The sequence below is a fragment of the Balaenoptera acutorostrata genome, chromosome 3, assembly GCF_949987535.1.
Source record: "Balaenoptera acutorostrata chromosome 3, mBalAcu1.1, whole genome shotgun sequence".
Taxonomy (NCBI): domain Eukaryota; kingdom Metazoa; phylum Chordata; class Mammalia; order Artiodactyla; family Balaenopteridae; genus Balaenoptera; species Balaenoptera acutorostrata.
The window spans coordinates 143,204,101-143,215,033 of NC_080066.1; the positions used below are offsets into that span (position 1 = coordinate 143,204,101).

General features: G+C 41.1%; 1 protein-coding gene across 1 annotated transcript in view; it reads right to left on the reverse strand.

The window, feature by feature from the left end:
• SGPP1 (sphingosine-1-phosphate phosphatase 1) overlaps window positions 1-9,849 on the reverse strand; it is a 34,617-nt gene extending 24,768 nt beyond the window's left edge. The window contains exon 1 of the mRNA XM_007192973.2: window positions 8,947-9,849. Within this exon, the coding sequence (XP_007193035.1) occupies window positions 8,947-9,642 (696 nt within the window). The 5' untranslated portion in view covers window positions 9,643-9,849. The remainder of the gene's footprint in view (window positions 1-8,946) is intronic.
• Between the last annotated feature and the right edge of the window lie 1,084 nt (window positions 9,850-10,933).

The following is a 10,933-nucleotide window of genomic DNA, read 5'->3' on the forward strand; positions in this document are numbered from 1 at the left end:
AATTAAGAAAGGCGATAATATTGCTAAGGAGATAAGACAAACAGGCCAGTGAAACAAAACAGAGAACCCAGAATTAGACCCATACATATACGGGAACTTGATATGTAACATAAGTGGCATTATAGATAAGTGGAGAAAGGATAAACTATTCAAAAATGGCACAAGGTCAGTTAATTATTTATATAAAACATTACATCAGATCCATACCTCACAGCACATACAAGGCAACTGAAGGTGGATCAAAAACTTAAATGTGAAAGGACAACTTTATCTTCCAATTAAAAAAAAAACCACAAAAGGATTTTTCTTTTAGAACTAGACAAAATCGAAAGTACACGAAGACAGATAAATAAAAACAGCAAGAATTCTGAAAAAATATTTATAAAACTACAATAAATATAATAGTATAGTACTTGCACTATAAGAAACCATGGTAGAGGGGGGCTTCCCTGGTGGCGCAGTGGTTGAGAATCTGCCTGCCAATGCAGGGGACACGGGTTCGAGCCCTGGTCTGGGAAGATCCCACATGCCGCGGAGCAGCTAGGCCCGTGAGCCACAATTACTGAGCCTGCGCGTCTGGAGCCTGTGCTCCGCAACAAGAGAGGCTGCGATAATGAGAGGCCTGCGCACCGTGATGAAGAGTGGCCCCCACTCGCCACAACTAGAGAAAGCCCTCTCACAGAAACAAAGACCCAACACAGCCAAAAATAAATAAATAAATTAAAAAAAAAAAAAAGAAACCATGGTAGAAAGCCATCCTAATATTACACAAAACCGCGAAACTATGAAATAAAAGATTGATACATAAAAAGAAAAATTTCTCCTTGGAAAAAAAGTCAGAAGAGAAGTAATGATTAGGGAAACATACTTCCAAATCACACCACAGTCAAAAGGCAAATTTCACCACAACATAAAAGGCTTCAAAAACTAGTAAGTAACCCAAGAGGAAAAAAAAATATGTCCACACAAAAACTTATGCAAAAATATCCATGGCAACATTGTTGAGAATAACTAAAAAGTGAACTCAAATGTCCAACAATAGATGAAAGCATAAATAAAATGTGGTATATCCATCCAATGGAATATTACTCCACAATAAAAAGGAATGAAGATACATGCTATAAATATGGATGAATCTTAACACATTATGCTAAGTGAAAGAAGCTATTCACAATAGACTACATATGTATGCTTCCATTTGCATGACATGACAACAGTAGGCAAATCTCTAGAGTGGATTAGTGATTGCCTAGGGGTGCCTAGGGATTGGGGGAAAATAGAGAACAACTGCTATGGGTATGGGGTTCCTCTGGGGGATGACGAAAATGTTCCAAAGTTGACTGTGGTGATGGTTGTACAATACTATGATACATTGAAAGCCACTGAATTGTATATTTTAAATGGGTGAATTGTATGGTATATGAATTACATCTCAGTAAGCTGTTGTATGTTTAAAAAAGAAAAAAACAGTAGAGGTAAGAGAATTTCTGTTTCTGCCCATAAATGATTAACTGTTGTAAAAAAAAAACGCTGTTCCACTGTAAGCAACCAGAAAACTAGACAAATTATATGAAAGAACTGTTTTCAGATACTGGAAAACAAATAGCACAGGACTGTGATTCATGAGAAAAGGGAAAACAAATGAGATGAGCCCTATGTCTGCCCTGGCTTGCTGCTAGAGGCAGTCTCCAGGCTGTAGCGCAGGAGGAGGAAGCAAAACAAAGTCCAACGGTCTCACTGAGTTGAGGGGAGAGAAACAGGAGTTCCCAGAGGTCAAAGCAGCAATAATTTTCAAGAGAGTACGGGAGACAGGACTCTGCACAGAGAAAGAGCCCCGTGGGGGTGGAGGGGTCTCTGCAAATCATTGGCTGAGTACTAACCTGTGCACACATGGGATGAAAATCCACCAGGCTGGGGGAAAAACTATTGGAAAGCAGTAGGCCAAATAATTCCCAAAGCTTACACAGGCCTGTAATTGCTTTCCCACCAGGCAGAGTGCTGAGGGAATTGGGTAGTCTTTGGAAGGTTATCACCTTAGTAGTGAGGCTAAATTAGCTCTAGACTATGGTTATTCTAGACCCACTCTAGCAAGATTAAACTGACAAGTAATTTAATTGTACACTAGACCAAAGACCCAATAGGAACTTCCAGATATAAAATATATAGTATCTAAAATCATCTCATTCTACTTGATGAGTTTACCAGAAAACTAGACATTGCAGAAGACCAGTGAATTTGAAGTTGTAGCAATAGAAACTATCCAAAATGAAGCACAGAGAGCAGAAACACTGCAATCATCATCATCATCATCTTCTTCATCATCATCATCATCATAGCATTAGTGATTTACAAGTGACCAGTGTTAAACAAATCTAACATACATGAGATTGAAGTTCCAGAAGGGGATGATGTGAGAGAAGAAGGGAGAAAAAAATACTTCTAGAAATAATGCTGGAACACTATACAGAAATAATAATGTATTCTGAGTATTATAACATATGTAGATGTAAAATGTACAATAATACAACAATAATACAAAGGAGGGAAAAGGGAAAAATGAAGTATATTGTTGCTATACTTGAAATGGTATAACATTATTTGAAGGTAGAGCAAGGACTTAAAGAAAAAAAAAAGAAAACCAAAGAGGTATAGTTTTTTAAAATTAGTAAAATACCAACAATCTGATAGGAAAAAAATAGAGAAAGTCTTTGAATTGGCAGTACTGGAATAGTCAACTTTTAAATAAATTACGCTGTTAATATACTGGAACATCATGCACATGTGAAAAAAATCGGATAGCTCTCTGTATAAAACATGGAAAATGCTAATACGGAAAGGCAATATAACAGTAGTATAGTGTCACTTCACAGCAGAACAGCCTGGGTCTGAATCCAGGCTCTGTTAGGTACTTGCAGAGTCATTTTGGGCTAGTTACTTATCTTCCCTCTGCCTCAGTTTCTTCTGCAAACCAGTGACAATACTCATGGGATTTTATGGAGATTAAAAGTCATGTAAGGCATTTAGACAATCGCAAGCACAAAATTAGTATTCATTAATTTTTGGGTAAAAGAAAAGGAAAATCTCCACAATATATTTCTACATTAAAAAAGCAAGGTCCAGAACGGTATGTTGCCATTTGTATGAAAAATAAGCTATATAAATATATGCCTACAAAAGTAAAGACTATCTCTAGAAGACTAAATAAGAAACTTCTAACAATGAATCCCTCTGGAAATGAGATTCTCATAGCTGTGGAACAGAAAAAGAAGACAAACTGTACTCTCCTCTTCATATTTTTATGTAAATATTGAATTTTCTACAATCTATTACCTATTCAAATAAATTAATTTAAAATGAAGATTTAATAATAAGTACTTATAAAATCAGGAAAATGTGCATTTCAAACACAAGTATCATACTTGGTAAAAAGAAATAAAGTAGCAAACCAATTTGATTTTTTAATAAACTGTGTTTCTTCCGAGAATTACTATAATGATCAGTTTCCTTGGCTCTGGAAGCCTTTTCTGGTCTCTCTCATTTGTGACCTACTTTTCTAACTCTTACTTCTTGCCTTTCTTTTATTGTTTCATGATCTCACAGATATCTTCCTTTTTAATCTACAATAAACTACATTATGATGGAATATCTTATGTTCTTTTTTTCCCCAAAGACTTCATTATGCTTAATTTTTTATTTTTTTTTATTTTTTATTTTTATTTTTAAATTTATTTATGGCTGTGTTGGGTCTTCGTTTCTGTGTGAGGGCTTTCTCTAGTTGCGGCAAGTTGGGTCCACTCTTCATCGCGATGCGCGGGCCTCTCATTATCGCGGCCTCTCTTGTTGCGGAACACAGGCTCCAGACGCGCAGGCTCAGTAATTGTGGCTCACGGGCCTAGTTGCTCCGCGGCATGTGGGATCTTCCCAGACCAGGGCTCGAACCCGTGTCCCCTGCACTGGCAGGCAGACTCTCAACCACTGCGCCACCAGGGAAGCCCTAATTTTTTATTTATATTAGGAAGATAGAGGAAAGGAAAGGTGATCAAATCAGCATTTGATTTCAGTCAACAACTTAATGTTTAAAAGAAATATTTGTCACTATTGCACATGTATGTACACATTATATTCTCAAGGCATATAAAAGCTGTTTTTGTATTTTAAGAACACACATATCTATTTCAAAAATTTTATTATTGCAAAGATCATTTAAAAATCACAAAGTATGATATGAAAAGAGTTTTCTCTGTAAGCTCTGGAGTTTGTCTACAAGTTTAAAGACAGCTTGTGGGACTTCCCTGGTGGAGCAGTGGTTAAGAATCCGCCTGCCAATGCAGGGGACACGGGTTCGAGCCCTGGTCTGGGAAGATCCCACATGCCGCGGAACAACTAAGCCCGAGCGCCACAACTACTGAGCCTGCGCTCTAGAGACTGGGAGCCACAACTACTGAGCCCTCGCGCCACAACTACTGAAGCCCGCACGCCTAGAGCCCATGCTCCGCAACAAGAGAAGTCACTGCAATGAGAAGCCCGCGCACCGCAATGATGAGTAGCCCCCGCTCGCTGCAACTAGAGGAACCCCGCGTGCAGCAACGAAGACTCAATGCAGCCAAAAATAAATAAATAAATAAATTTATTAAAAAAAAAAAAGACAGCCCGTGCCTCACTAGCTATGTTACTCTGAGTAAGTCATTTATCCTTCCTCTATGTCAGTTTCGTAATCTGTAAACTTGTATTAATAGTAGGACCAAACATTGGGATGTTTTAAGAGCAGACTAAATGAGATAATAAACATTTCAAACAATGTCTGACCCATAGTAAGACCTTAATAAATGTTAATAAAGATAATAATATAACTATTATTATTATTAAAAGTAGTGAAAGCATATGCCCTAGTTGGGAATGGGTTAGCCTATAAAGTGTGAGATGTCACTAATTTTTTTTTTTTTTTAAATAGAAAGTCTTTATTTATTTATTTATTTATTTATTTATTTATTTATTTATGGCTGTGTTGGGTCTTCGTTTCTGTGCGAGGGCTTTCTCTAGTTGTGGCAAGTGGGGGCCATCTCTTCATCGCGGTGCGCGGGCTTCTCACTATCACAGCCTCTCTTGTTGCGGAGCACAGGCTCCAGACGCGCAGGCTCAGTAATTGTGGCTTACGGGCCCAGTTGCTCCGTGGTATGTGGGATCTTCCCAGACCAGGGCTCGAACCCGTGTGCCCTGCATTGGCAGGCAGATTCTCAACCACTGCGCCACCAGGGAAGCCCTCACTAATTTTTTAAAAATGAAATTCATCTAAAACTTGCTTAATGTTATTAAATTAAGTATATAATTAGAACTCATTATATGCCATATTATTTAAAAATTAAGACTTTTTATTTCTGGAAAGAACATGCAGACATAAATACAAAAGGAGTGCTTTATTTTTTATTTTAGATTATTCTTCAAAAGACTATGTCCTTAATATCTGATGTCCCTTACTTCTTATTTTTTCCCAATTCAGGCTACAAAAAATTCCAACAAATAATATGAGAGCAATAATCACTATCTTGGCCAATGGATCAAGCTATTTAATACCTGGAGAAATGCCATAACACTTTCTATCTTGCATTACTGGAAAAAATTCTTCCAGCATATCAAATAATTGTTTGGAGCCATACTGTTTCAATCTCCCTTTTTGTATTATTAACATATCTTTAAAAGATTCAAAGAATCGAACTGCAAAAGAACTGAGACAGCAATGTTGGAGAAATATAAAATATATTCTAAGGATCAAGAGTTGATTTTACTGGCTGGAGGTTGGTTTGTTCGTTCTGCGGACCAGTCCCTTAATTAAAGAAAAAAGTTAATAACTATGAAGAATCTAAGGGGACTTCCCTGGTGGCGCAGTGGTTAGGAATCCGCCTGCCAGTTCAGGGGACACAGGTTCGATCCCTGGTCCAGGAAGATCCCACATGCCACAGAGCAACTAGGCCCATGTGCCACAACTACTGAGCCTGTGCTCTAGAGCCTGCGAGCCACCACTACTGAGCCCTCACGCCACAACTACTGAAGCCCGCATGCCTAGAGCCCATGCTCTGCAACAAGAGAAGCCACCGCAATGAGAAGCCCGCGTACCGCAACGAAGAGTAGCCCCTGCTCGCTCCAACCAGAGAAAGCCCACCCGCAGCACTGAAGACCCAATGCAGCCAAAAATAAATAAATAAATAAAATTAAAAAAAAAAAAAAGAATCTAAGGAATCAGCCTTCCTTGATATTTTTGAAGGGATTGAAGAAAGTACATTTTTTCCTCAAAAATATTTGGGGAATTTCAGTAAAATGCAATACCCCTCACTTATCTAATGGATCAGAATCTCTGGGAGTAAGGTGCAGAAACTGCACTTTACAGAAGCCCCAAGTAATTTTTCTGGCTTACTGTCATTTTAAGAACAAATGAATAATGAAACAGAAAAGGTTCATTGAAAAGGCTCCATGTAAGTGAACCTTGTCCAGATTTCAAGTTAAGAACGTGAAGTGAGGAGTGAGTGAAGTAGTTGTTCCAAGCCAAAGGGATGGCATGTGAGATAACTCAGTTTCCAGAGAAGTTTCAGCATCCTAGGCACTAGAAATAAACACACCTGTCCTGAATAAGCAGTAGGAGCACAAGCAGATGGAAACAACTGTCAACCAAAACTGCTATTAATTAGAAAAACACTAGGCTTGCATTGTTTAATTCTTATCCCACTTTCCAATATATATTTTTTTCATTACCCACTCTGGAAATATAAGCCTCCTAAGTACTATAATACTAATTGGCAGTGAAGAGGACCAAAACACCTTAAGCAAAGGGAGGTACTTTTGTTCTCAATCATAACAAGGATTTTTTTAAAAAGTAAAAAATTTAAAAAGTCATTTTGGTTTTTTGTACTGCATTATTACAACCAAACATTTATGAACACAGAACTTTCATGTACGGGAGTCTTTCTTTCAAAACAACTAACCAAAGACAATCATTCAAATTTTGGAAGTTTATTCAAACTTAAGAGTGGACACGTAAAAGAAGAAACTTAATTTTCCAAGATTAATTCTAATGTAACTGGTCAGTTTCCACATCTGTAAAATGACAGTTTGAGACTAGGTGATTTTTAAAGTCCTGTCTAGCTCAAATTCTAAAACTGTATGATATATAAATTCCTCAAACTTTGAATTAAATATACTAGGTTGTTCAAAAACTGTAATGTAAGCATATTCTGATAATTCAAATAACCCTGAAGTGTCAAAATATTGATAGCTGCATCCCATAAACAATCCAGCAGTACTGTTTTCAGACTTCCTGTTAGCATGTGTTCTGAATGAATGATGAGCAACAACTACTTTTTCTTTCTTGGACTGCTAATATTAATAGCTTGCAACATAGCTACTCAACGAGGAGTTACAAAAGGCTCTATCATTATGGAATCCGGAAAATCTCATAAAAATAAGAGAAACATCATTAGCTAACCAGTTAATATTATAAGTCAATGACAATCTTAAATTCTGAAGCATTTAGATTAAATAAACTTGAGATATTTATCTATTATGCAAAACAGGCAGCACTACTTTACAATCTGAATATTACTGTGTATCTCCTTAGGTTAAACAGGAAAAAAAAAAAAACTGTTGATGGTACTCTTCCCTCATAATTCTGCCATTCTTACTATACACATTACATACTTTCCATGTTCCTATAAGAGAGATGCACTGCACAGAAGTGTCCATGAGGACAAGGGTTTATCTATACTGAAATTAAGTCTGAGATAAGTAAGCTTACCATAATGGAGTTTTATACAAAATGTGTATTTCTCAGCGTGAGATGATTTTGTGCTGTAATGGAAAAAAAATCAAGGAAGTCTGATTCCTTAGATTCTTCATAGTTATTAACTTTATTCTTAAATTAAGAGACTGGTCTGCAGAATGAACAAACCTCCTTACAATTTAAAAGGCAGATAACTAACACAACATTGTAAACCAACTATACTTTTTAAAATAAGAATTTTAGAAAGACATAAAAAATCAGTCTAAGAATAAATTTTTCTTCTATATAAAAAAAGAATTAGCTTTTAAATCTAAGTAACATTTACAGACCATGAAAAACTGAAAAATGGGAGGGCAGAAGAAGTAGGCAAAATATAAAAGTTTACTGTTAAAAACTCATCCCCAGCTGTCAGGCTGATCTTGCTGTCATATTTACCATTTTTACAAACTCACTAGTCTGACCAAGAACCCTAACTTTAAGAATAACTTTAAAACCATTTGTAAAGCTAATTCAACAATAATACTGTAGCTCAAAGTGATAGTTCAGATCAGTGATCCAAAAGCTAATTAAACTGTGTCTATCAGCAAATTAGCAACCACACCCCTTAAAAAGAGCAGTCAGGCGGTGCTCCATTAACTTCCACAAAGCGTGGCTTTCATTTAAAATTCATTACTTCATTGCCTGAACAACCATGTTTGTTTCATAAACATTGCCTCGGGATAAAGCCAATGACTTTACCTACGCCTGAAACAGAAATCAGTCTGGGGAAAGGCACCATATAAAACGGGTGAATCTTAGTCACCCAACTATTAATTATAAGGACATTACATTACATTAAGTAATCATAATTACATTCTGTGCATCACAAGAATTAAAACCGCTTAGAAACTCAACCAAAGCCCGATGATAATGTATTACTCCACGAATAGTGTTTACTTTAGGTTCCAAGAAAGGTATTACTATTAAAATAGAGTTTGACGACTAAGTCTGAAGGTTTCCCCCATCGTTTCATTATTTTTTTTAAAGCTAGAAAGGGCCTGTTTGCGGGTACTGTGAAAACCTGTGGGAAGAGAGGTTTGGGAGGGGAACGGCCAAATTCAAATAACTGTAGACAGCAACAACGGCTCGGAGTCCTTTAACTCCTCTAGGCTGAGCCGGGCGAGGACAGGGACCCTTACCTGCCAGCGGCCATAGGTGAGGAGGATCATGGAGATGGGGATGGCAGTGCCGGACATGGCATGGGTGGAGGGCATGCTGTACTCTGAGTTGTAGAAAACCTCCAACTTGACCACGGGCGGCGAGGCGGGCCGCGGCCAGCGGATGATGTCCTTGGTGCACTGGCCCAGGTACATGGCCAGCACCCAGATGACCACGAGCCTCCGGCCCACTAGGGCGTCCAGGTTCCAGATCCAGAAGGGGAAGAACAGGATGTAAAAGAGTTCATTGCCCAGCTCCGTGCCGAAGCAGAACAGGTAGTAGAGAGGCATGTTGCTCACGTGGGCCAGCTGGCCCTCCTCGCCCGTCAGCGAGTTGCGGCGCAGGACCCCCGCGCGGCGCTGCGAGGCCGGGCCCAGCTCGGTCGCCCGCCCGTTCCGCACGCCGTTGGGGGCGCCGCCGCCGCCCGGCTTGGCTGGGCACTGATTGCGGTCGCTCTCGGGCGGCGGGGGGCCTCCGGACGCCCCCAGCTGCCGCTCTCGGCGCCTGGATTCTCCGGCGAGGGGCGCCTCCGCCTTCTCATCCTCCCTCGGGTCGGCGGCAGCTGTGGCGGTGCGGCTCACCGGCGCTTCCACCCCGCACAGCCGTTGGAAACGAGCCACTTTCTGCGGGTCCTGCAAACTGCCGACCAGCTGGACCAGCCGCTGCCTCAACGACATGATAACGGGACCGCGCGGTCCGCGGGCCGGAGTACGGCGGCGGGAGGGTGGACCGGCCGACGGTGCAGCCCCGATCTGTCTCCGCGCGCCTCGCGGGCAGCGCCTCCCTCCACCCGCTCGGGTCTGCCGGGTGACGGCGCCACAGGCCTCAGCGGCCGCCGCGCGCCCCCGCCCCGCGCGCCTCCGCCCCGCGCGCTCCTCCCTCGCCGAGCGCTCCTCCACCGCCCGCGGCCTCCACGCGCCGGCGCGCGCCGCGCCCCGCCCCGCCCCCATGGCCACTATGGAAGGGGGCCCGGCCGCTTGGGTCCGCCCCGAGCTCACACGGGCGGCGTCAGGGCGCCTGAGGCTCGGCGGGGCCGCGGCCTTGAGGTTCTTCTTATTAATACCCACCAGGCGTCGCGGCGCTCGGCGGGCGGGACTTTGCGCGTCCTCCTTCCCCAACTTCAGCCCTCGTTCCCCGCCAGCTGGGGTTGCTGGCTTCTCTCGGTCTAGCGTTGACTGGGAGAGGCCACGATCCCGGTGCCAGGTTCGGCGGTGCCAGTGGCCAAGCACCCGGACGACCTGCTGGCACAGAATCAAATGGTGAATGAAGGCTAAGTAACCACCATGCGCCCGGAATCGTTCGACTCAAGGAATAACAAGTAATTACGGAGCTGTCCCTGATGATTGGTGTCCTGAAAGCCACGTGCCAGTTGACTAGCGGTGACAAGAGTAGATATAGATCCCAGGACAATAGCGTGTCATTGATTGTCAAAAGTTCACAAATAGCCGAAGTAAAACCAATAAATCACTGAAGTAGTAATTAGTGAAAGGGTATTGTGCACACACCGAAAAACAGTTTGCAAACTGGAATCACCCAAACCAAAACATGGAGTGAGGCTCAGGGATATATTGTTATAAAGCAGCTTATATAGTGAGAAGGCAGTGACTGTTTCTTCTTCATAGTGATTGGTTAAAATAGTAGAATTTTCAGTGGTTACCTCATATCAACCTTGAGAAACGGTTCAAGTTTTGTTTATAATTTCCAAAGGCATAAGCAAGAAATGACTAAATTGGTTTTGTCTGCCCAGGGAATTTTCAAGACTGGCCTTTGTTTGGTTTTAAGAGATCACAGTTATTATTGACTTACATAGAGAATTTACTTTTAATAAATTCTAATAGCTAGCAGGTTTGCACAGATGATACGTAATTGGTGGCTGAATGCAGGGTGTAGATTTTTGAGTTTGATAAGGCTGGTTGAGAGACTTAACTTTCATGTTTCACAAGTTACAAACTTGACTTCTAGAAAGAA